Source organism: Panthera onca, chromosome F1 (genome assembly GCF_046562875.1).
Source record: "Panthera onca isolate mPanOnc1 chromosome F1, mPanOnc1 haplotype 2, whole genome shotgun sequence".
Lineage (NCBI taxonomy): Eukaryota > Metazoa > Chordata > Mammalia > Carnivora > Felidae > Panthera > Panthera onca.
This window is the reverse complement of record NC_138355.1, coordinates 36,002,547-36,029,831: the sequence shown is the minus strand read 5'-3', so window position 1 is coordinate 36,029,831 and position 27,285 is coordinate 36,002,547. Positions and strand designations below refer to the sequence as shown.

The 27,285-nt window shown below is 40.8% G+C and overlaps 1 protein-coding gene and 1 long non-coding RNA gene across 6 annotated transcripts in view; one reads left to right on the top strand and one right to left on the bottom strand.

Annotated features, from left to right (window-relative positions):
• Positions 1-27,285, top strand: part of HSD11B1 (hydroxysteroid 11-beta dehydrogenase 1) — a 55,145-nt gene that overhangs the window by 22,383 nt on the left and 5,477 nt on the right. For 2 of the 5 annotated variants that reach the window (XM_060643945.3, XM_060643941.3), the window contains exons 2-5: positions 4,067-4,180; positions 4,920-5,050; positions 5,815-5,926; positions 6,058-6,243. In XM_060643945.3, the coding sequence (XP_060499928.1) occupies positions 4,093-4,180; positions 4,920-5,050; positions 5,815-5,926; positions 6,058-6,243 (517 nt within the window). In that variant the 5' untranslated portion in view covers positions 4,067-4,092. Of the gene's footprint in view, positions 1-3,385; positions 4,181-4,919; positions 5,051-5,814; positions 5,927-6,057; positions 6,244-27,285 lie in introns of those variants that run through there. The other 3 variants (XM_060643943.3, XM_060643950.3, XM_060643948.3) reach the window with 3 other exon arrangements.
• On the bottom strand, positions 6,950-8,800 carry LOC144614918 (uncharacterized). Its single transcript, XR_013553230.1, has 2 exons — positions 8,677-8,800; positions 6,950-7,291 (listed from the first exon to the last, which is right to left on the bottom strand). It is a non-coding gene; the product is annotated as an uncharacterized LOC144614918 (long non-coding RNA).

Below are 27,285 nucleotides of genomic sequence, written 5' to 3'. Positions count from 1 at the left end.
AAAAAAGTTTAAGTGGTCTGGATAGAAGATCAAACAGCCATAACCTTCCTTTAAGCCAAAGCCTGTTCAGGAACAAGGCCCTAACTCTCTTCAATTCTATGAAGGCTGAGAGGTGAGGAAGCTGCAGAAGGAGTAGAGGTTGGTTCATAAAGTTTAAGGAAAGAGGCCGTCTCCATAACATAAACTAACGGCAAGGCGAAGCAGCCAGTGCTGATGTAGAAGCTGCAACAAGTGATCCAGAAGATCTAGCTAAGGTAATTAATGAGGGTGGCTACATTAAACAACAGATTTTCTATGTGGACAAAACAGCCTCCTATTGGAAGAAGATGCCATCTAGGACTTTCACCGCTACAGAGGAAAAGTCAATGCTGGGATTCAAAGTTTCAAGGGACAAGCTGACTCTCTCGCTAAGGGCTAATGCAGCTAGTGACTTTAAGTTGAAGCCAATGCTCACTTACCATTCCAAAAATCCTAGGGTCCTTAAAAATTATGCTAAATCGACTCTGCCTGTGCTGTACTAATGGAACAAAAAAGACTGAATGACAGCACATCCATTTACAGAATATCTTAAGCCCGCTGTTGAAACTTACTGTTCAGAGAGAAAAAAAAATTCTTTTCAAAATATTACTGCTCATTGACAATGCATCTGGTCACCCAAGGACTTCTGTGGAGATGTACAATGAGATTAATGTTGTTTTCATGCCTGCTAACACATCCATTCTGCAGCCCATGGATCAAGGAGTAATTTTGACTTTCTATTACTTAAGAAATACATATCAGGGACATCTGGGTGTCTCAGTCAAACATCCGACTCTTGATTTCAGTTCAGGTTATGATCTCAAAGGTTGTGAGTTTGAGCGTAGCGTAGGGCTCTGTGCTGACAGTGCGGAGCCTGCTAAGAATTCTCTGTCTCCCTCTCTCTGCCCCTCCCCTACGCTCATACACGCATGCTCGCTCGCTCTCTCTCAAAACAAATAAATACGCTTAAAAAAAAAAAGCTTTAAAGAAATATATTTCATAAGGCTATAGCTGCCATAGACAATGATTCCTCTGATGAATCTCGGCAAAGTAAAATGAAAACCTAGAATCAAAACATTCTAGATGCCACTAGGAACATTCATGATTTATGGGGAAAGGTTCAAATATTAACATTAACAAGAGTTTGGAAGTTGATTGGATCACATTGAGGGGTTCAAAGACTTCAGTGGAGGAAGTCACTGCGGATGTGGTGGAAACAGCAAGAGAACTACAATTAGCGGTGGAGCCTGAAGATGTGAGTGAATTGCTACAATCTCATGAGAATACTTAATGAATGAGGAGTTGCTTGTTATAGATGAGCAAACAAAGTGGTTTCTTCAAAAATATACTTTTGCTGAAGATGCTATGAAGATTGTTGAAATGACAGCAAAAAATTTAGAATATTGCATAAACATAGTAAAGTAGTGGCAGGGTTTGAGAGAACTGACTCCGATTTTGAAAGAAGTTCTACTGGGGGTAAAATGCCATCAAATGGTGTGATATGCTACAGAGAAATCATTCATGAGAAAAAGGATTCAACCAATGTGACAAACTTTATTGTTGTCCTATTTTAAGAAATTGCCACAGCCACCCCAACCATCACCAACCACCACCCTGATCAGTAAGCAGCCATCAATATTGAGGCACAACCCTCAACCCGCACAAAGATTAAAAGGAGCTAAAAACTCAGATGATGGTTCGCATTTTTTTTTAGCAGTAAAGTATTTTTTAATGAAGGCATAGACATGTTTTGGACATAAGGCTATTGCATACTAAATAGGCTACAGTATAGTATAAACATAGCTTTTGTGTGTGCTTCATTTGACTCACTTTGTTGTACCATTTGCTTTATTGTGGTGGTCTGGAACTGAATCCACAATATCTCTTAAGTATGCCTCTATGCACAAATTGAGATCCTCAATAATTTTTAAGATTGTGCAGGGATGCTGAGGCCAAAAAATTTAAGAACTGCTCAGACTTAATGTATCATCTACCATTATATGGTGTCCTCATTTCTTATTAATGCATTTTATTGGTTAAAAATTATTTCATCTATTTCACAAAAATTACTGAAAGCTTTCTTTGTATCCTTATTTTCTAGCACAATAGCTAATTATTAAAATGTCTGTGTGTGTTTTTGTGTGTGCCTGTTTGTGTTTAAATGTGTCTTCTGAAGCAGCACAATGTGGACTTCATTTTTTCATTTAGCCAACAATCAGCAACAGTTGATGCATTTGTTTTATGTTCCATCAACCCCATCTCACTTGTTATTACTTTTGCTTTCTTTAAGTGTATGCTTTTTGTAGTGTACCTTAAGTCTTTTTTTTAATCAGACTATAAACTTCCCTCATCTGTCCATCTTTCTGTCACTTCAGCATCATATTTTAAAGCAATTTTTCCTTGTATTCTCTAATTTTACTATTAATAGGATGGTACTAAGAAAAATGAAATGTTTCAATTTCCTTCCCTCTAGAGATGAAAATGGAGCCTAGTATGTAACATGTCTTGGCAGCATAAAGCCCCTGATAAAATGATGCATATATATCTTGGAATTCTGTCAGTATGTAATGTAATTTCCCACTTGAATTTTCTTCTTATATTTTTTTTCTATTTTGTCCTCCATAACCTTGAGCTCTAGCTAGCCCTCAACTGTTGTCAAATCGCCACTGTTTCTTGGATGTGAACTTCACAGCTGTGAGCCTTTGTTGATAAATTATTTCATCTCCTCTGGGTCTTAAATTGTTTTCCCTTTCTCTGAAGTGAAAACTCACCGAGTGTTTCCACATACTGTACTTGTGGCCATAAGTCAATTTCTCTTAATCTTGTGTGAGCCCCCAACTCCTGCCCTCAAACCATATTCATCCTCCCAAAACACAGATACCCATTCTTATCCTAACATTTAAGCGGTTTTTCTTGGCTCTGTTGGTAATTTGCAGAATTTTGGGTTTGCTCTGTGATGAGAGAATTTTTATGGTTGGTTAGTTTGTTTTTTTAAGTTGAAAAACTCAACAATAATATCTCTCAAATTCTTTCTTGGAGGATTGTTCCTTACTGAGTTCTTGCTGCAGACATACCAAAGTGGTTATTTCTATATTTCTGTGACACATTCTAAATTACTAGGGGGTTTTCCCCTGGTCCTTTGATTGTTACTAGATCCGTCTTTAGCCGGATGTGGACCTTGGGGGGGCAAATTTTGCTTCAACAATGCTAACTCCTTCTGTTTCTGGACCAGGTCTCCTCTCCTTTGCATCTTTACAGTTCTTGTGCCTCTATAGCATTTACAAGACCCAGTTTAATAGCTTAGTGCCTTTTTTTTTTTTTTTGGCACTCATTATTTCTTCTTTATTTGCTGTTAAAGTAATAAGTGTACGTTCCGTTGCACTTGCCTGAGAGAGAGTCTTGAACTGGTCTTGGGTTTCCCGCCATCTGGGTTCTGGCTGGCTTGCATTCCCCTTTGATGTTGTAATACTTGTTCATTGAACTTGAGTGTGGGGCTTATAGGGCTTGTTTGCTTCCCCCCCCTCCAAATGTGCACATTTTTTTCTTAAGCTTATTTTTCTGTTTTGTGCTGTTATTTTTAATTGCTTCCGACTGGGAGGTGGGGCCAAGAGTGAGATTTGGCTTGAATTTGGCTTGTTTTGCTATTACTCACATTTCCCCAGAAGCCCCGCACACACTTTCTCTATGCCTTTGACGTACCACTTTTGAAAGGCCGTTGATTCTTGGCATAAATGGTGTTAAGAGGAAGATGGGCTCTGGGTAGGGATGTTCAGGAATCCAGTCCTGTACAGTCATGAGCTTGGCCATCTGGAAGTGTCTTCTTGCTCAATGAAATGGAGTAAACATTGTCCATTATGAAATCCACCACACAGGCTGCCAGGGACGAATGGGATCCCACCCAAAGCCAATCGCTGCTCTGACAGGGAAATTGGCTAGCACTGCCTGAGACTACTCCAGCCTCCCCCGTCCCTGATGTCACAATTCAGAGGCTGCTGCCTGACTGGGAGGTTGTAGAAAGCTCTGTAGGTTCTCTCTGTGTGTCCTACAGGGCTCCTCGGGCCAGGTCTGTGTCTGATGGCTTTTATGAAAAAATATCTCCCCCCCATTCTGGGGATCTTCTTGGCCTACTACTACTATTCTGCGAATGAGGAATTCAGACCAGGTAAGTACCAATGTATCTAATTCTGGAGGAATAGATAAAAAAACATAGGGGTGGCTGGAGTGTTTCTGAGGATCCAGATGAGTTCCTGATCCCCAAAGTTGCTGAACAAGAGGAACCCTGGGGTGGGACTGTATTTCTGTGTCTTCTAGACATGGGCTATGGGTAATAGAGTATGGGGAGGGGTAATCATGTAGCCAACAGATTGCCAAATAGTCCATGCTTTATTTGGCACCCTTAATGGAAAGTAATTTCAGATTCCTTACAAAAATGAGGGTAATTCCAAAATTTACAACACAGCCAGATAATTGGACTCCAAGGAGAGACTGATAAGGGGGAGGCAAGAAAGGACTCTGGAGTTGATGACTAAATAGAAGTGAGAGAAAATCCCTGGAATCTCTATGAGCACATGTGTTTTGATGACTTTTTGGGTTTTATTTCAATTGAGCAAAATTGGATGAGTCCAGAAATGTCTGGAACTCCAGTGTTTTAGCTGAAACCTCTGTCTATGAACATTTTTAGAAAGGACAGCAAGAAGGCTTGTTTTGAGCAATCAAGTTAAACCTCCATTTCAGAGCATGTTTATGAAACTTGAACTGTTCCTTCATTGATTTATGCAGTTTGAGAAAAGTTGATCTGGGCTCATAACCTTTAGACATTGAGATAAGGCTGCCCACATCCAGAGAGGAAGGAATATTGCTGCCAAGTTGGGAATGGTCCTCACTTCCTTTTGGTTTCACAGAGATGCTCCAAGGAAAGAAAGTGATTGTCACAGGGGCCAGCAAGGGGATTGGAGAACAGATGGCCTATCATCTGGCAAAGATGGGAGCCCATGTGGTGGTGACAGCAAGGTCTAAAGAAAATCTAAAGAAGGTGAGGGTTCTGTGCCCACAGACACATGTACTCTCTCATGTCCAGATGTATTGTATATACTCACATACACATGCCAACACACAGAAGCTGACACATCCATACATAGATGCAAACACACACACACACACACACACACACACACACACACACACAAACACACACACACAGATTCAAACACCCACAGGAATATAAAGATAATGCATTTAAGTATTCATTCCCATGCACACACATACAGACACAAAGTTCTTGGGCTATACATGCTCATAGACATGCCTATTCACCCATATTTACACATGGAATCACAGATATATAGATATGTGCTCAGATACCAAATTCTAGTACCTACTCACAAATTCACATTCTCATCCCCATGCAGACTCAAACACATGTTTTCTCATATACTCAGACTCACAAACCTAAGGCTACAAAGAGTCACAAACCTAGGGCTACCCACATGGAAACAAGCATCCATACCAATAATGCATTCAGATACACCTATTCACAGAAACTCATAAGCACAAGCCATGAACTTAAACCCCAGCACAGGGATGATTTACTTACTTACAGCCTAAGACAAAGATCATGTCAGGTTGCATTTAGCAACACACACACATTCATTGAACTCATGCTTACACACACATATCCCTACCATTTCTTATCAAAACAGGTTTGTGAGCAATTTCTCACTTAAACCCCCATTACTTCAGAGATTGCTCCCAAAGTCTACGGCCAAGACTGACGCCATTGTTGCTGTGTCCCCGCAGATAGTATCCCATTGCCTGGAGCTTGGAGCAGCCTCAGCACACTACATTGCTGGCACCATGGAGAATATGACCTTTGCAGAGCAATTTGTTGCCAAAGCTGGAAAGCTCATGGGTGAGGCTGCTCTCCTCCCTCCTCTTCTTGACTTTGCTCTAGGGGTGACCAGGGAGCTTTAGGGAAGGGGGGAGGTTGAGAGGAAAGGTATCACCCCAGACAGTTTCTCTCAACACAGCCATCTCTTGCAGGGGGACTAGACATGCTTATTCTCAACCACATCACCAACACTTCTATGAATCTGTTTAGTGGTGATATCCACCTCGTGCGCAGAAGCATGGAAGTCAACTTCCTCAGTTATGTGGTCCTGAGTGCTACTGCCTTGCCTATGCTGAAGCAGAGCAATGGAAGCATTGTTGTCGTGTCCTCGAAGGCTGGTGAGTGGGGCAGGGACCACGATGGAAGGTAAGAGTAGGAGAAGTAGCAGGGATGGTGTTGGGGGCTCTGCAGTGAACGTGAATTTTTGTCAGTTTCCATGCAGAAAAGTAACACAATATAAACTAGAATTTTCAATGTTCACAGTGGGGAAAATTATAAATAAATAAATAAATAAATAAATAAATAAATAAATAAATAAAAAGCACAGTGATATTAAGCAAAAGCTGATTAACAGCTTGCCCCTATACATGAATAGGCAGACATATGAATATGAGGCTTGGGTGTGTAAACTCAATGAGAAGCACACATCCTGAGGAAAAGAGACATGGTTAAAGAACAAGTTGGGTCATAAGAAATGAGGGGCTGTTAAAGGTAGATGGGCTACAAGATCCTTGGAAGTAACAGAGAAAGAGCAGTAATGCAGAGTGCCCACGAGAAGCTTGGTGGTTTGTGACCTAGAAATGGAAGTCTAAAGGGGCTTTGGGAGACTGCAGAGGAATAGCCCATTCTGATACTAAGGGAGAGACCTGGTCATGATGGATAAACATGATCTTGCTTCTACCATGACCAAGAACTGTAGGTTGGTAAAGTTCGTTGATGATACAAAGGTGGAACTGAGACGTGAAATATTTTAACATACAGTTGTCTGATAAGTGGATTAAGCTAAGGCTAAAGGAAATAAAGAACAGAAACAAGCACATCATATCATTAACAGATCTGCCTATATTGGGGATGTTCTCCAAAATCGGAACTTACTACCTTAAACGTTCTATTTAAACAACGAACAGGGTAGGGAGAGAGTGTGTACAGAGAAATATTCATGAAGAGAACACTGTGACCAAGAAAGGTCCTTGATGCTTTGGATGGTGGCAGTATCAGAAGTTATCACCAATAAAAAGCTAGAGAGTTTCCAGCTTGAGGGATTCCTAGGCCCATTTTTCTCATGCATCCAGGAGAGAAGTCCCACATGTATTTGTTGATTAGTCAGAAGGATGTGACTGGAAGGTGCAAACACCAGGATTAAAACGAGCCATTTAAAAGTGGTTCCTGTAAAAACAAATAACAAAAAAACAAATAACCTGAAGACTTTGTAAATTCTTAAATATTTCCCAAACTATTATTAGGTATTACTGTAACTAAGAACACCATCTATGTTGTAAAGAATTCTATTTCCTGGACAGGAAAGGCCTGCATAGTGATGGGATAAAAGGGCAGTGTGTCTGTGCTACCCGCCAAACAGAGTGATTGATATGCATCCCTGTGCTTCCCAGACAACACAGACTCCCCACCCCTCCCCAGACACAGCCTCTCTCCAGGCTGAAAGGAAGGGAGAGCTTCCGGATGCATACTGAGTGGGAGGGTGCTGGGCACATCCCCAATCCATCCTAGGGCATTGGCCAAAACCCTCACATCAGTCATGGTGTAGGTGGCTTTAATGATTTTAGTTGATTAAATAATATATCCACTCTAGGCTAAGAGTGTTCTTGATCTTTGGCTAGAGAAATTTAACTTTCTATAACGTACAGAGAGTCTTAATGTTCTCAGAAAGAATAAGAATTGTTGTAGGAGCCCAAGGGCATGATGAAAGTCTGATAACCTCTGCCTCCACACATCTTCCATACCTACCAAATGTCGCTTCATAATGTTTGTGGACTCAGAGGTGGAAATCTAGTTGAACTACTATCCTTCATGTCTGCTGTTTGTGTAGCCCAAAAAGTTCAGCCTGTTTGCTTTGAAGCATGTCTGTGAACTTGCAAAGTACAGACGCTTTGCTTTCTCTCCCTAACTGAAGAATTTTTCTTTCCTATGCTGTTTTTTAAACATTCAGCAAACATGGTCATTAATCCTTCCTTAAAATCTGAATTCCATAAACATGGGATGCTAATCCTCAAATAGATCCTAAGGTCAGCCAAAGAGTATTGGGATGAATTTTTAATCATTCCTTTCAGGGAATACATTAAGTCCTTTATTGAATTATGGTGATAAGCAATTGTTGTTATCTCCAGTGCATTTCCAGGTACTGCAATACATAGAAATCCTATACTTTTAATACATTCTTTAAAGCCTCAGCTTTAAATATGCTTTAGCATCAAAACAGTATTGCTGCCTCTGGGAATTTCCTTACAGTCCACATCTACCCATCATTCAACACCATTTGGGGCACGTACTGATCAAGTTTCTATGGATATATAATATCTAGTTATTACACTGATTAGTCTCCCCTCCTTCTACCACATGCTAGTTTGGCTATAAGTTGAGCTACTATAACGAACACCCAAATCAATGCTAGCTTACACAAATCAAAAGTTATTTTTCTCTCATAAAACAGCCTGGAATAAGCAGTCCAAGTCTGATATGGTAGTTCTGCCCCCACGAAGTTGTCCAGGAAACTCTCTATCTCAGAACCATCATCCCTGGGATGTTATCCTCACCTGTATGTCCAGGATGGTTCACTATCACATCAGAATTCTAGCTAGAGAAAATGGAGAAAGAAGAATAAAACCTGAAAGTTGTATACTTCAGGGCTCCTGGGTGGCTCAGTCGGGTGAGCATCCGTCTTCGGCTCAGGTCATGATCTTGTCGTTCATGAGTTCGAACCCCACATCAGGCTCTGTGCTGACAGCTCAGAGCCTGGAGCTTGCTTCAGATTCTGTCTCCCTCTCTCTCTGCCTCTCCCCCACTTGCATTCTGTGTCTCTCTTTCTCTCTCTCAAAAATAAATAAACATTAAAAAAAATTTTTTTTAAAGAAAGTTGTATACTTCTCTTCTGCCACAGCTGGCTGCAATTGTGGTCTTTACTCAAAGTGGATGTGTGTCCAACTGAAAACCAGTGTCTATAAAAGACACCGATGTTGATAAACAACTAACAGTGTCTCCCACATCATCCGTGCCAAGATGCATACAAGACTAGAAGGCGGTATTCCCTCTAGGCCACCCCATGTGACTACTGCATACCATATACACACTCCAGATTCCATCTCTCCAGATTCAAGATCCATCATGAACACAAAACCCCTTCCATCAGGCAGCAGTACAGGAGGCAATGGGGCAAGAATGTCTAGATGGTATTTGTGAAACAAAGATATTAATTCTCCAATGCAACTGGAAAAGAAATCACTGGTTTGGGCAAAGAACATTTGAAAACATCTGGAAAAAGTTTATCTGCCATTAATCAAAATGGGTCTTCTGGAGGCAGGTTCAGTTTTCAAAAAGTAAAGGTCATTCCATTTTCATGCCCCTTGGCTCTGTGAACCCTGTAACGATGGCCCAGCACATCAGTTACACACGTGACAGCCAGAATCCAACTTCTAATGCTGCTTTTCCGCCCCTCCTTTGTCATAGACAAACTCTGTGATTCCCTGCCTCTTTCTCCTCTTAAGAATCTCACTTCACATGAAGTTCTTTCCAGCTATCACCAGAGCCTTTAAACATTTCCTCTTCCTCTAATCTACTACATTTTGGAAAATTACCTTTAAAATTCTACTTCCTCCCCCCCACCTCTCTTTTTTGGCTCTCTTGGTGATACAAATACTACTAACAACAGTTATACTAAAAATACTAACCACACTGGACCAGGATAAATGTAGGGATATTAATTCTTCTATATCAAGAAAAACGTTAAGACATATTTTGAAGTGCAACTAGACATAACAAAAGACTGAGTTTCTTTAAATATTCAAAATGAAAAACTAAAGGAATAAGAGAACCCTGCCAATAAACTGTGAATGCTCAGACCTCTCATTGAGAGCTCCATAAGGGTCTCCAGTTACCTATTCATGATTCTCCAAGTAAGTCCTCTTTTAAAATGATCAACTTTCTGTATATGTTTTTTAAGTTTTATTCAAATGTATTCCTTTTCTGGTTTATTCATTTCCAGAATTGCTTCATATATTTTTTTTACATAGATGTGTAGTATTTCAGGCATATTATGAGATGAGTAGCCAGCGGCAAATACCTCATAAGACAATGCTTTTGTGGGAAAACTCAAACCAATGTATGAAGTCACTTGTTGGACCTTAACCTGTTTGTCGGTTAAGGGCTGCCTGTGTGGTCCAAACCTGTTTCAAGAATTCAACATTACGAAGAGGGGGAGTGGGGGTGGGGGGGAAACCAGGTTTCTCAACTACACATATCAACTAACAGGATTTGGAATACCCATAATGGTGTTTTGCATCAAGACAAGAATATACAGATGCTAATCTCATCCCTCCCTTCAGCTCTGTATACCTACTTTTTCCTGAAAAGCCCTAAACAATGCCTCAGTGTATGGATATGCCTTGGAGTGCAGTGGGGAGAGGAGGGTCAAGGTCAATGTCTAGGATGCAAAGGGGCCTAGGAGTTAGAATAAGAAGGGATGATTTATCATTCACCCAATTGCTTTATATTTTTCTAAGACGAATCTTTACCCTTAAATCCAATTACCTCAGAAATCATTTTCAGGAACCATACTTTCCAAGGTGAGTAGAAGTGTTTGTGTATGTGAATAGAGGTGTTTACATGGGCAGGAGGCGGGTGCTGCTGCAGATTTACACTGTTTTGAGGGGAATGGGGAGAGACAGTGGGAGAGGAGGTATGTACATGTATAGATGTCATCTACAAGGTCTGGAAGAAGGCCAAAAAGGAGATTCAAGTAAGAATCAACAACTTGGACATAGAAATTTCAGGAGTCATTGTTGCCTAAATTCAAGAGATTGTGTTTAGGCAAACATGAAGGACTGAGACAGAACCTGCTGGACTCATCTTCAGGTTCTGGGACTCAGCCCTGCAAGAGGGGCACATAGAGATTTGAAGGGGGAGAGATGACTCCCTGCTGAAGATAGTAACAACTTAGTATAGGTTAAGAACAATATGATGCTATCCAGGACAGCCACTGCTCCAAATTTCCCCCTTGAAAGGCTGGGGTGGGGGTGGGTGGGCTTACGGAGTCATAGCTCCTTAGTGCTACTAGACAATTGATTTTGTTCAGGTGCCCTTCCTGGTGAAAATAGGAGGGTTCTACCATCCTTCATGCCTACATTTACTCACCAAGGACTTTTAAAAGGCTTAGAACAAATATACTCTATTCGGAAATACACAAGTAGAAAACTAGGTCTTAAGAAAAGAAGATAAAACTTATCAAACCACTATGTTGAACACCTGAAACTAATGTAACATTGTGTGTCAACTATACTTCAATAAACTCGAAAAACAAAAAAAGAAAAGAATATTTAAAAGTGCCAAAATTAGACTCCACATAGATGCTGTGCTTAAGTTTCAAATTTGGCTCTTGAATTTTCTTAACAACAACAACAAAAGAATAAGGTCAGTATATAGATAAGATTATAGGCAAAAGAAAGAGATACTGCAGGAAGCAAATAGTATCTGTAATCAATTTCTCATAAAACACTGTTTTTCGTAAATAAAAGACTGTAAATTGAAGGCACAAAGTAATGAAAAGAGCAATGGCCCAACAACTTTCTTAAAGTTTCTTAAAGTTTCTATGATTTTAAAAATTATACACACACATTATGAAAATCTGAAAAATGAAGAAAAGTATAAAACTGAAAATAAGTCATTCATAATCATGCCAATATTTTGGAGAATTTCTTTCCAGATATAGATAGATATAGATATAGGACAATTATTTTCCTACTGCCAGATATTTAGGTTACTTCCAATGTTTTGCTATTTTAAAAATCCTGCAGGGCCTCTTTGTGACTCAGTCAGTTAAGCCTCTGACTCTTGGTTTTGGCTTAGATCATGGTCTCATGTCTCACGGTCATGATCTCATGGTTGTGAGATGGAGCCCCACGTTGGGCTCTGCACTGACAGCATGGAGACTGCTTGGGATTCTCTCTCTCTCTTCCTCTTTCTCTGTCCCTCCCCCACATGTGCACATCCTCTCTCTTTTTCTCTCAAAATAAATATTAAAAAAAAAACCCTTTAAAAACCCTGCAATAGATGTCTTATATGTTAGCCTGTCACTAAGTTGATGATTATTTCCTAGATAAATTCTTAGCACTAGATTTACTGATGGGTGAAATGATGAAATGATGATGGTGAAATGATGGAAACATTTTTAAGGCTATTGCTATATTTCCAAACTGCCTCAGATACAATGAAAAATAAGAGACTAGACTTTTTAAATACACAAAAATAAAAAAGGAATTTATATGAGTATAAGCATCATGCCCCATTCCCACTCTGAGTATAGACCTGAGTGTTCCTCTCACACCTAGTCTGCAGAGTTCACAAAGTTTTCAGCAATTGACAATTTTTGTAGGTAAAAGAAAAAGGAGTTTAGTAGTTAAAATTTTAAAATCTTTATTTGTGAAATGGGACATGTGAGGTCCCTGTCTCTTTGAGAGCAGTAGTATTTTATTTTTGGTTACCATAAAATCCTTATTTCCTACAATAGCATCTGGCATGTAGTAGATATTTAACAAAAGTCAGGTAACGATTGAATTCATTTCATTTTCATGTGTTTATAGGATATTTATATTCTCTATTCTGTGAATTTTTCCCCCATGCTCCTGCCCATTGAGATGTTAGCAAAACTTTTCTAATAATAAAGACACCTAATTGATTTTATCTGCAGCTTCTTGTTGCAAACATTGGCAAAGTCATATGTTTGAAACACAGCTAAATATAAAATTAATAAAGTGAAAAGTGAATTTGGCATGGTGTGAATATATAGCTTGAGAGAGTTGGGCCTGACCCAAGGAGAATTCCTGTTGAAATAAGTATCGATTTCAGTAAGTAGAAGACCACCTAAGGTACTTCAAGATTAGGAATGGGTGGGGAGAGAGGGCATAACTTTACATCTGAGAAGTTTATTCTACACATAAAGTTGCAAAAATGTTCCCAAATTACATTCATTCATCTTCAAATGATATAAATCAAGGGTCCACTCTGAGCCACACACTGTGCGGATGCCAGGGCTTTGTCAGGGAGTGAGGAAGGCGAGACAAGGTGCATTACCGTGGAGCCCTCATTCCAGTGTAAGTGATCGTTACATTGTTTACAGTCATGAAAAACTGAAGGCAATCTGAATGTCCACCACTAGTGATAGGTTTCTAAATTATAGTGAAATGCTTTATAAATTTTTACACATACTGACTATAAAATCATAATGTTTTAAAAGAAAAGTAACTTAGAGAACAGTACATATAGTATGACCACAACTCTATTTAAAGAAGGAGTCTTTTGCCTTTCATTTTATAGACTTCAGAGCTGTTTCTTGTACAATGAGCTGAGAATAATTTGAATAATTAGAAAAGTTAGAATAATTTTTATTTTTTATTTATTTATTTTTTATTTTTTTTTAACGTTTATTTATTTTTGAGACAGAGAGAGACCAAGCATGAACGGGGGAGGGTCAGAGAGAGGGAGACACAGAATCTGAAACAGGCTCCAGGCTCTGAGCTGTCAGCACAGAGCCCGATGCGGGGCTCGAACTCACGGACCGTGAGATCATGACCTGAGCTGAAGTCGGCCGCTTAACCAACTGAGCCACCCAGCCGCCCCAAAAAAGTTAGAATAATTTTTAAAACAAAAGTAAGAGATGGAATTCTATATGGTAACCAGAAGCAAAATGTTTCTCCTCTCATGATGGCTGACTTGGGGGGGAGGTGGGGACAGAGATTGTGCCCAATCTCACAAGGCAACAAGCAAATTCAAGTGACTAAAAATACTACGTTACCAAATTCAAACCACTAAATGCCATGGTAGGAGTGGACTACTGTATTGTTTGTTTGTTTGCCTACAAAATTGTCAGTTGTTGAGAACTTTGTTAACTCCACAGAGTAGGTTGGAGATGGGCACTCTCATATACACCTAGTAAGAAAGAATATTGTTCTTTTATTAATTTTAACTCGTTTCCACCATTGATTATTAAAAGTCTAGTCCTTTATTTTTCATGTTCTCTTAAGCAATTTGGCAATATGTGTCCATAGCCTCAAAAGTGTTCCCATCATTTCACTTAGCAAACATAATGTTGAGACTCTATCAAGATATAATCATCAATCCAGTCACAGATGGATGTACAAAAACATTTACTGTAGAATTTTTTTCAATTTGTCTTTCAATCTGCAAGCAAAGCCACCACACTGAAAATAGCCAGCTGACATGTGCCTGAAGTCAGCCATCACAGCCGACTTAAAGTCCGGATCCAATTATTGCATAGTCCGTTTTACTATATGGGTTTTAAATTACTTCCTATTTTCCCATGAAGTTGTCTGGTTCAGGAACTCCCATTTAATAAGTGCCTATAATAAATCCTTTATTTCTAGCATTAGAAAATTAGTCTTTCCCTGTACTGTCTAGTTAAACAATATTTAAAGAATATTATTTTGAAGGGGTGCCAAATGACTGGCCCACATTGGACGTACATCGGTCTCAGCCCATCCCTGGGAAGACAGCTGGTCCTGTGGGAATTGCAGCTGAGACAGTGGCAGGAAATAAGGCCAGGTCAGGATCTCCCAGAGATAGCATGGTTCTGCCATACCTGCTTTGCTCAGCACATTTGCTCTCCTTCTCTCTGCATTAGCTTTTGCTTCCTTTGGCACCTAGTTCAACCTGGCTGCCACTGTCCTTTTGTCAGCCTAACATCTCTCAATATGCTTTTAACTTCTGCCCCATTGCCAGCTCCCTTGGTCTCTCAATCTCCCAACTCCAAATCCTCTCACAGAAGAGGTATCTAATTGGCTCTGCTGAATTTTATAAGTGAATCCCCCAAGTTATTCATGACTTGACCAGTCTAGAGGCACAATCATTGACTCAGGTCTAATTAGTAAGGCCACAGGAAGGACAGAGTTGGAGTAGAACCAGGGTAGAGAACGGTAGACATGTTCAAGTCATTTGCATAACCTTTGGATAATCTTCCTTAAAGACTGCTTCTGTCAGCACAGGTTGTCAAACTTGGGCAGGCTAGGACAAGACAGAAAGCAGCACTGGCAGCCTGGCTCAGGATATCAACACTGAAATGAGATGAGGAGGGCGTCCATACAAGAGGCAGGGATGGTAGCTTGGTGTCAAGTTTCAGAGCTCAAGTGGGCCAAGGAGTGTGTCCGTGTGGCACCTGGCTTGAAGCATCAGAACTAAGAGAGGCAATGAGGGCATCTGCAAAGGTGCTGCCCAGGGGCAGGCCAATATGGAGGGGAGAGGTCACCCGTGTGCCCTGGTAGGAAGTACCAGAGCCCAGGCGGGATGAGGAGGACATCCACACAGAGGACTCAGAAAAAAGTGAAGAATAATCACATCCGAAGGGCATTCATCAAATAACTAACGCATGCCGAGGATAATGGAAGCCAGGTTCTTGCTGCCGGAGTTACAAACATGAAAAGGAAAAAATTGGAATGAACCCTGTGATATTAGATTGGGCCTAGGGTGTCTAGGAACCAATCATTCCTAATATGCATGAATAGATATGGAAATATACATGTGTATGTCTATATATGTATGCATATGTTCCCTAGCTCTATCTAGCGAGAGGATCTGGGAGCACACTTAGCGTCCAGATCTTGGTTTTTATTTTTACTTGTTTTAAAGTTTATTTCTTTATTTTGAGAGAGAGAGAAAAAAACCATGAGCTGGGGAGGGGCAGAGAGAGAAGGACAGAGAGAATCTCAAGCAGGCTCCACATGCCAGCACAGAGCACGATGTGGGGCTCGAACTCACAAGCCATGAGATCATGACCTGAACCAAAGTTGTTTGCTCAACCAACTGAGCCACCCAAGTGTCCCAGATCTTGTTTTTTAAATATCATTCTCCACTAAAAAGAACCAAGTATTCATGGAGAAATGGTTGATTCCAGGGCAATGGCAGAAATAGTATAAGATGAGCCAACCTGTGCCAGTGATTTTAAAACTGCTCAAAGAGGGGCGCCTGTGTGGCTCAGTCAGTTAAACGTCCGACTTCAACTCAGGTCATGATCTCTCAGTTCAGGGGTTCAAGTCCCACATTGGGCTCTGTGCTGACAGCTCAGAGCCTGGAGTCTGCTTTGGATTCTCTCTCCCTCTCTCTCTGCCCCTCCTCTGCTCATGCTCTCTCTCTCTCTCTGTCTCTGTCTCTCAAAAATAAATAAACATTAAAGAGAAATTTTTTAACTGCCCAAAGAATAATAGGCACATGTTCTAGGACATAGAAACTTTTAAAAGGCTCCCACTAGCCAAACCTGGGACCACTGGGACATTTGAATAAATAATGATAAAAATGGGTAATAACCCATAAGATACAATAAAAATCCATGATGATATAAACAAACACATGAAGAAATGGGGAGTGGACAAGGCATTTCCATAGAGTGGAAAGCTAAATGATAAATATGGAAGGAGTGATGAAATTAGAAATAATTAGTAATAGTTGAAAAGAATAGTAATAATTTGGCCAGAAATCATCAATGGATGCCAAAACTAGTGGGTAAAAGTTTAATAGAAAACACAATATCTACATAGTCTTTAAGTACCACCCTACTCAACAATAGAAGAACAGCCTGATTCGAAAAGGAGCAAAGGACTTAAATAGACATTTCTCCAGAGAAGGCGTACAAATGACCAACAGGTATATGAAAAGATGTTCAACATCACTAATTATCAGAGAAATGTAGATCCAAACCACAATGAGATATCACCTAACAAATGTTGGGATAGCCATTGTCAAAAACCAAACCAAAACCAAAACCAAAAAACAGAAGGTAACAAGATCTGGTGAGGATGTAGAGAAATTGGAAACCTGTTGGTGGGAATGTAAAATGGCACAGCCACTATGGAAACTAGTATCGAGGTTCTTCAAAAAAATAAATAAAAATGGAATTACCATATGATCCAGAAAGTCTACTCCTTGGTACATACTCAAAAGAATTGAAAGCACACCTCAAAAAGATATTTGTACTCTCATGTTCATAGAAGCATTATTCAAAATAGCTAAATCATGGAAGCAACCCAAGTGCCCATCAACAGATGTGTGAATAAGCAAAATGTGGTATATACATACAATTCAGCCTTAAAAAGAAAAGTAATTCTGATATATGCTACAACATGGTTGAAACCTGAGGACAGTATGTTAGGTGAAATAAACCAGTCACAAAAAGGCAAATACTATAGAATTGCACTTACATAAGATACTTAGAGTAGTCAAAATCATAGAGACAGAAAGTGGATGGTGGTTGCCAGGGGCTGGGAGAAGGGAATGAGGAGTTACTGTTAATGGACATAGAGTTTCAGTGTTGCAAGATGAAAAGAGCTCTGGAAATGGATGGTGGTAATGATTGCACAACAAGAGGAATGTACTTAATACCACTGAACTGCACACTTAACAATGGCTAAGATAGTTGTTGTTTTTTTAAGTACCATCCTATAAAATATTGGAGTAGGTTGAATGGTGATCCTCAAAAAGATAGGTCTATGTCCTAACTCCCCAAACCTGTATATGTGATGTTACTTGGAAAAAGGGTCATTGCAACTGTAATTAAGTTAAGGATCTTGAGATGAGATCACCCTGGATGACCTGGGTGGGCTCTAAATCCAATGGCAAGTGTCCTTGTAAGACACAGAAGAGAAGACATAGAAGGAGATAGTGGGGTGAAGATAGAGGCAGAGTTTGGAGTGATATAGCCAAGAGGGATACTGAAAGCCACTGGAAGCTAGAAGCAAGGGAGGATTCTCCCTCCCTCCCCTAGAGCCTTTAGAAAGAGTACAGCCCTACCAACACCTTCATTTCAGACTTCTAGTCTGCAGAACTATAAAAGAATAAATTTTTGTTGCCTGAAGTCAGCTAGCTTGTAGTAATTTGTTACGGCAGGTCTAGGAAACCAATAAATGACTTTCCACATTTTGATAGTTGCATTGTGGTTATGTCTGAGAATGTCCCTATATGTAGGAAATGCACACTAACATTCAGGGGTGGTGGGACATTGGATTGGCAATTACCTCAATTACAGCAATTACTCTCAAATGGTTCAGAAAGAGTGGGGGAGGTCATTTGTACTATTCTTGCAACTCTTCTATAAGTTTGGAATTATTTCAAAAAAGAAAAAAAAAATCCCCATCCTAGGGGTCTAGTGACTTGGATGACACATGAGGATGGATTTTGTGGGGCTTTCTCGTGGGTTCCTTGGAGATCCCCTGCAGGAAACATGCTAGTACTTCCTCCAGCTCACTCCTCTCAGCTTCTTCCTCAGCTTCTAGGTTTTGATCAGCCCATCCCCCTTGGCCCAGGCCACCCCACCATCCCTGGGCAGATGACTCCAGGCCAACTCCCCCTCTACAGGCTCCACATTTGGTGTCTGAGAAACCTGCTGCTTATTGATATATTTGATCCCACAATGCACTCAACTAGTTCCCAAACTCCACTGGACACTTGCAAAGGTGGCTAAATAATCTTAAAGCTCCTTTTGTGGGGCTTACAGTGAACAGAATGCAACTGTCTCCCTGACCCTCAGTGGATGAGCATATAAGACAGTGACAATTCTCCCTTTTCCAAACACAACTATGTAGGCTGGATATGGGTGATTAGGTCATGCTGGTGGAACTAGCTGGGGCCACCCTTCAACTCTGGGGGCTCTTAAAATCTCTTTTGTTCTCGTCTTGGAAGACGTGCTGATGCTCATGACAGCAGGAGCCACATTTCATGGCCTGCGCAGGAAAGTTCTTGCCAAAATCATCTTGCAAAACCTAGTAACAGATTTTATCTTACTTATCTCTGCAGCATTTTGCACTGTTTCAACACTATACATTCTTCTTTTGTGTTCAGCCCAAACACCCCCCACTGGGTGTCATGTCCTCTGGCTGCCCTGCGTGCCTCACCTTAGTTCTCCTCATCCCCCTCAAAGTCTTACTGTTGGTTTCCTTAAGATTCTTTCCATCCTGAGCCCTCTTCTCTTTTGCTCAACATACTCTTCCTGGGCATTCCCACCCATTCCCATTGCTTCAATTACCACTGGATGGATTGTGGGCTGTCTTAATGCTAACAATGATACCTCAGGTTCTCCAAAGCCTGGAGGAGGAAGATGGGTTTATCTTGAGACCCTGATTCAACCCAAGCAATAAAAGAGGTTAGACCCTGAGGGGCCCAGCTAAGGAAATATTTTTAGGAAAGGCTGGATGGAAGGGGCAGGGTCCAGGATGAGTTCCCTGCCTCAAAGCCATCAGGGCGTGGTGAACCCCAAGTTGGGGCTCGCTCAGTAGAAGATGTGGCACATTTGCCCGGGGTCACTCTGAAAGTCTGAAGGCAGGCAGAAATGAAGCTTTTCAATCCTGCACACTTTCTTCTGAGCTCTCAGTTCAGGCAGTTTAAAATCTGCCTTTGAAATGGAAATACTGTAATTTCAAAATCTCAGCAGGGCAGTTGGGGATGGAGGGTGTGGAGTGGATGAACAAAAGCACTGAGGCCTGCTTTTGACCTCTTCTTCTCAGCTAACAAGCTCCAGCGCACAGCTTAGCTGCCAGCCCTCTGGCTCTTGCTGTTTCTACAGTGGCTAAGTCCCAGCGTTTCTGGGACAGAGCTAATTGCAAACAGTATGTCCCATTCATCACCAAGTCTGCACTCTTACTTGTCAGACTCCATGTCCCATATTTTGCTTCAGAAAATATGATCACCAGAGCTCTGTTTCCTTGTGGTCTAAAACTTCCCAGGAGAGAAATCGAGACGACATGTATCTATTCTGCTGGGATGGCTCCATTCTCCCCACGTAAACAAAACCTAACCTTGAGCAGAAGCACCCAGCCTTCTCCACCCTAACTTTCATGACCGCTTCATGCAAATTAGTACATTTATTTACTTGCTCATTTGATTCAATTAAGCTCATACTCTGGCATATTTTTTAACTGCTAGTTGAACAAGTGAATCTCGTAGGCTGCAATCAGAAAACAACTTTATTCTTTCCCTCAGACCCATTCTGTGGGTTAGCTCATCCCTGAACCTGCATGTGATCGTGGGTGGACAGACACACTCTAGGGTAATAAAAGATCCTCTGGCTGCTTCCAGTCTCAAAAAAAGTCTCACTTCGGTAGTTAAAATGTCTGGCCACAAGTAATTTAACTGAAGCTTCTCTCCCCTCATCAAGCTCCCGGGTAGGAAAGAGAAATGGGATCAGCTCTTCCTCCCATTCCCTATCTCCTCCCTGCTTACCAGGCCCCCTCTGGCCCCTCTTGTTTAAAAGAAAATAGGGCACATGGGGATGAAGGGAGGTTCAGGATAGGTAAGGTCTTACTTGGCTGGCACCTGGCGAATATACCACTAAACTTTGGCCACAGCAAATGTTCAAAGTTCATGCTTTCTGACCTGGGAGGATGACCAAATCTGACTCTTGCATTGGATGTTTCTGTGGGTCCTTTGGAAGCCCTGCTGGAACACTGTTAGCTCTCCTTGTGATCTGAGCAGAAGTTGCCTATGTGATTTATTTCCCTCAGGCCCTGGGAACACAGTGGGAATACAGGAGGATACATGCACCATTTGGGGCTGTCCTTTGGGACAGGATTGGAAATGACTCTGGAGAAGAAGGGACAGGCCCCAGGACAAAGCCCATAGGGTGGTGAGGAGAGTGTGGGCTGGACGTCAGGCTTCCTACAGGGAGTTCCCTTGTGTATGACAATCTGCACCAGCTCCATGGTGGCCTTGCCCACAATAACCAGAGCCTCTGGGGTGGCTCCCCAGTCCTTGGTGCCCCCTCAAACTCCCAGGGACAAGGTCTCCATGAGGCACCCTTAGAGTTCCTCTCACGAGGATGGACATGAGGGGAAGGCCCACCTTCCTTCTTGGAAGATGGCTGAGACATTGCTCGTTTCCTCTCCCTACTCCATTCCCTCTGTCCTCTTCGCCTTCAGCCCTTCTTTCCCTCAGGATGGTTAGTATACATGTTGCAACCACATTGTTGTTCTGGATTTTTCGTTCTCTTGCTTATCTGTGTTACCACAAGCTGGGTAAGGACACAGGCAATCTGGAACCTCCCCTCAGAAGATGGAAGCATTGGCCAGTTACTATGTTCTAGGCCTTTGAACCTCAGTTAAAACTAGAGCAGGAGAAGTCAATTTTTAACATCCTGTTACATGTGATTTATTCCATCTTGTCCAGAGCCTCACAGAACCTTTCTAAAAAATAAAAATCTGGGTTTTTAGAGAGGCACTGCCCTTTTCAGCTTTCCGAAACTTCAAAATATATTTTACATAGGACAGAATGCAGAGGTTTCCTCACACAAGCAAAGGAGTGATATATGGGAAAATGTTTAAGAACAGCTGTGTGAATAGAAAACAGACTTTAACAAATGCACCAAGGTTGTTTTGGAATAGTGAGAACCTAGGAGATTTTCCTCACTTCTATTCTCTTTTTTCTACTCTTTGACTAGTTTCAACTTTCCTTTAGTGAGCCTAGACTGGTTCACAAAATCCTTTATCTGCAATTCCAAAACCCAATAAGCTATGGGTGAGGAAAGCTCTGAATACTAAGGATTTTCCCCCCATAATTAATTCTCTGTACTTAATTTAACTTGAACTGAAGGGAAGCTACTTAAAGCCTTTATCTCAGTGTGAACTTTCAAATATTTTACTGAAGAAATTATAATGTGTTTGCTTGCAGCATGCCTCCCCAGACCCTACTGGAAGTGTTATGTAATATACAGTATAAGCCCCATACCACCTCCTAAAATCCAAAAATAATTCTGAATTTCCAGGGCGCCTGGGTGGCTCAGTTGGTTGAGTGCCCAACTTTGGCTCAGGTCATGATCTCACAGTTCATGGATTTGAGCCCTGAATTGGGCTCTGCACTGATGGTGTGGAGCCTGTCTGGGATTCTCTCTTTATTTTATCTCAAAATAAATAAACTTAAAAAAAATCTGAATTCCATAACACATCAGGCCCTATTGGTTTTGGACAAGTGCTTAAAGCCTATATTTCTAAAGAGGAGAAAATGTAATAAAGTGTTATTATTTTTCTTGTTCTACTAGCTTCTCATTATAACTAACTCATCCCCACCTCTAGTCCTTGTACAAGTTATTCCCTCACCTTCCTGGCCCTTCTGTACCTTCTTTCATCAGAGCAGAGTTCACAACCTACCTCCTAGAGGTAAAGTTTGAAGTTTCCTGGTTAGTCTAATATCTTTTTTCACCTGAATATCGAGTTTAGATTTGGGACCAAGCCATACTAGCTTGGGCTTTAAAGAGACACAATGACTCATAATTTAATGACAGCTCACCCAACTATTGTCATAAGACTTTAGCCCCTTCCAAAGACCTCCCCTCCCCATTTCTTCTGGGAATTCCTAGATCAGGTTTAAGGAGCTTATGTCATCATGAATCTCCTCCTCCCACCATAAGTATGGTTTATTGATAAAGACCCTCTTTCCTACTGAACCCTTCAGCATAGCCCTCTACCCCAGCATACAGACTAGAAGACTCTGGGGAGGGAGTGGACTCAAATCTGCAGGTTCTCTGCAGACTTGGGTTTTTTTTTTTAAAGATTTTACTATGTTTAAGTAATCTCTACACCCCATGTGGGGATCAAGCTTACAACCCCAAGATCAAGAGTTGAATGCTCTACCAACTGAGACAGCCAGGTGCCTCATCTCTCCATATTTGAATTTGAGAACTACTGGTTTAAAGGTTTGCACATCAATGGCAACTCACAAAATTTGAGAGATAAAATATGGTTATAATGATGCAGTCTTCAGCTGAGAAACTGACAGTTCCCATTGGTAGTTATGTTACCCTGTACCTAATGCATAGCTTTCATAATAAAGGTTAACAATTTTTCAACAGTCTTTGTCCAATCTTGATCCTTGTCTAATAATTCAGTATTTTTCTTCACCATTTAAAAATATTTTTTTAATTTAATTTTTATTTTTTTAAATACTTATTTAACTTTTTTTAGAGAGAGAGAAAGCGTGCATGAGCAGGGGAGGGGCAGAGAGAGAGGGGGACAGAGGATCTGAAGCAGGCTCTGTGCTGACAGCACAGAGCCCAACATAGGATTTGAACTCACAAACCATGAGATCATGACCTGAGCCAAAGTCATTCACTTAACCGACTGAGCCATCCAGGAGCTCCTAAAAATGTCTTTTGAAGCCATGCATCTATCTGGTGAATTTTTCAGGAAGTTTTCTGCCATGTCTGGCTGCTTCTCTCCCTCTCTCCTTTCTTCCCCTTTCCCTTTCTCTCTTCTCTCACCCTCCTCCCTGGAACAAACAAACAAACAAACAAAGTACCACCACCAACAACAAAATCTCTCCGTTTCTCCTGCAAAACAATTCAGAACCTTTTTTGTACTTTGAGCACAGTCTAAGACATAATTAAAGACAGAAAATGGGATATACTTAAGTTCCCTTAGTAAGACAAAAATTACTGCTACAGGAATTCAGACTGGGGGTTCACATGGTCTCTTGCTTCTTCATCCCTGTTGCTACCTGGAAAGATAATAAAATGCCACAGTCAATATCTTTTTTAATATCAAGAAGGGTATAGTGGGCTGATATGTCAACCTGGAACCTGTGAATATGACCTTATTTGGAAAAAAGGTCTTTACAGACATAATAAAGGTAAGGATCTCAAGATGAGATCATCCCAGGTTATATGGGTGGGCCTAAATCCAGTGGCAAGTATCCTAATAAGAAGAGTACAACACACACAAAATTGGAGAAGGCCATGTGAAGATAGAGGCAGAGAATGGAATGATGCCTCTGTAAGCCAAGGAATACCAATGATTGGGAGCAGACATTAAAAGCTTACATGACATTACATTAAAAGCAGACAAGGAAGGATTCTCCACTTGAGCTTTTAGAGGGAATGTGTTCCTGCTGATACCTTGGTTTTGGACTTCTAGTCTCCAGAACTGTGAGAGAATAAATTTTGTTGCCTCAAGCCACCAAGTTTGTGGTAATTTGTTGTTATGGCAGGCCTGGGAAACTAACACAAAGGGACAGGTAGTGACTAGCCCTCTCTACTTATGGGTAGCCTCATCTGTCAGCTTAGAAGTGAAAATAATTTTGCTATTCATAAATTTTGCCTATTTGGGGTCTTAATGGTCAAGCAGAGAATCTTCACCAACTCAGGATGGCTGATTTCTACACGTGGCTCCCCAAAAATATTCAGATAAAGAACAGTGGCTTCTTCCTGAGTGATATATAGGATTGTTGAATCACTGTACTATACACTTGAAACTACTATAACTGTATGTTAACTAGGCTGGGATTAAAATAAAAAAAAAAAAGAAAAAGAACAGTGCTTCTGTTGAGGAAATGTCAACTACTGCTTGAAATTGTTGGCTACTAGAGTCAAATTCGAATCCTGATTTGGATCCTGGTTCTCCGACTCATTAACCATGCAGCTTTAGGCAATTATTTAGCCTTGAGACTAGCACATAAGAGCTACATAAATATTAGCTCCTATTTAACTCCAACTTTTGTGTTTATTTTGTTTGCTCGTCTGTTTGTTTATTCTTTTCAATGGCTAGAGATGGCTACCCCAGTCCCAAACTTACACGACTTTTTAGTTCAAAATCCAACAGCAGCTAATTAAAATCCTTGCACCACTTATTTCAATTTCTTGAGAGAGAGACTACAATGTATGTTCAAGTGATTGTGTACATTAACTATTACTGGCCTGACCTCCCATGGCTGGGAAAGCAAAATCTTTTTTTTTTTTTTTTTATAAATTTAAGAATGTTGTTTCCTTTTTTTAAATATGTAAATGTTTATTTATGTGTGTGTGTGTGTGTGTGTGTGTGTGTGTGTGTGTGTGAAAGAGAGAGAGAGAGAGAGAGAGAGAGAGAGAGAGAGCAGGGGAGGAGCAGAGAGAGAGGGAGACAGGGAATCCCAAGCAGGCTCCTCACTGTCAGTACAGAGCCCAATGCGGGGCTCAAACTCATGAACCATGAGATCATGACCTGAGCCAAAATCAAGAGTCTGATACTTAACCTACTGAACCACACAGGTGCCCCTGGGAAGGCAAAATCTTTTTGAAGGTGATGTGTCTAGGAAGGCAATGGTGAGCATTTCTAGAATACTGAAGCCTTTTAAATTGTATATATTCGAACCTATTTATATATTCCTTCATAATGTATGCCTTTGATTTCATGCTTTAAAAAGTAGCTCTTGGGGCACCTGGGTGGCTCAGTCAGTTGAGTGGCTGACTCTTGATTTCAGCTCAGGTCATGAACTCAGGGTCATGGGATCAAGCCCTGAATTAGGCTCTGCACGGATGTAGAGCCTGCTTAAGATTTTCTGTCTCTCTCCCTCTGCCCCATCCCCTTCTAAAAAAACAAACAAACAAACAAACAAAACAAACAAACAAAAAACAGTAGCTTTTACCTTGAGATCATACATTGACCCATATTTTTTTATTTTACTTTCCATGTATACTCTCTAATATAATTTAAATTCTTTTATTCCAAGGGCACTTTTCTTTTCACCAAGTAGCTAGCTACTTGTCCTAACATAGTCTTCTGAGTAGCTCCTACTTTTCTCACTAATTTGAAACATGAATACTAATAACAATAGCATTTACTAAATGCTTTCTATGTGCCAGAGTTTGTGCTAGGCATATTACATGGATTATTTCAGCTTAGCAGTATTATTATCCACATATGACAGCTAAGAAATGGCATACTTGGGATTCACACCCAGGTCATCTGACTGTCAAACTCATACTTTCAACCACTATGCTACTCATAGAAATAATTTGGGTCTATTTTTAGCTTAAATAATAGGAAACATTTTTGACATAACTGGAAGTCCAGATTTAGGATGGGCTTCACAGTTGACTTGGCTCAAGTTCAATGTCCCCATGATTCTCTTGGCTCTGCTTCCTTCCATGTGTGACTTCATCCCTAGGCTGATAGTAAGATAGCTGTAGCAATTCTAGCCCCCATATCCAAGCACAAAAATGTCCAGTAGAAGAGAAACAAAATGCTACTTTAAGAAACTCTCCCAGAATAAGAAAGGATTTTCTCAGACCCTCCAACAAAATTCTCCTCAAGTCACATTGGCCAAAATTGGCCAAATGCCCATTTCTGTATCAATTATGGGCCAGGAGATTGGATTAAATCAAATTATATAAGCCCACCCCTAGAGTTAGAAACAGTATCAACTTTGTTTTGGAACATGGGCATCATAAAAGTAAGAAGTACTATCAGTAAGGATTAGGTTCAGCTCTCTAATTCAGAAAACAAAATAGCAGTAGATTAAATAAGTTAAAAGGTAAATCAAGTCTGGAGGTAGGCATTAATCTGGAGGTAGGGCTAGGATGGAGGCTCCATGGTCACCCAGTTTCCCTCTTCTCTCAATGCTCTGCTGTTCTCAACATGTGGCTTCCACTTCATGGTTCTAGATAGTTCTGGAGCCACAGCCATCATACCCACCTTCAGGCACCAAGAAGGAAGAAGGAATGGAAGGAAGAGACTGATTTCTGTCTTTAAGGACATATCCCAGAAATCACATGATACATTTCTGTTTACAACCCACTGGACAACACTTAGTCATCTGGCAACATCTGGCTGAAAAAAGCTGAGAAATGTGGACTTTATCCCAGATAACTATTTGCCCAGATACACATCACAGATTACACTACTAAAGAAGAAGAGCAAAAGATACAGAGAGAATGCCAGTAGTCTCTAGAACAGGTGGAAACATGAACTCAACTGGGGTTCTGTTACGGAGGAAGAAGGGGGAACTAAATAAATTCTGGTTACACAACCAGCAATGTGTCCTGCAGCCCTGATGGAGTCTTTGATCTAGTCCTAGACTAGTCAACAACATAGTGGTATCAAATACTCTGGATGGACATCTTGTGCCACACACCCATTCCTGGAACTTGGCTGTACAGTCATTCCAAGCCAAAACTCATGATTGAGAATAGAGTTGGAGTGGTTCCCTAAAAATATTTGTTTGTATTTTTTTTAAGAGTTAATACACTACGAATTGAAGTTTGGGATGCCTGGATGGCTCAGTCAGTTAAGCCTCTGACTCTTGATTTCAGCTCAGGTCATGATCAAGTCATGAGATCTGGTCATCAGGTCATGAGATCAAGTCCCACATTGGGTTCTGCACTGGGGCATGGAGCCTGCTTAAGATAGTCTCTC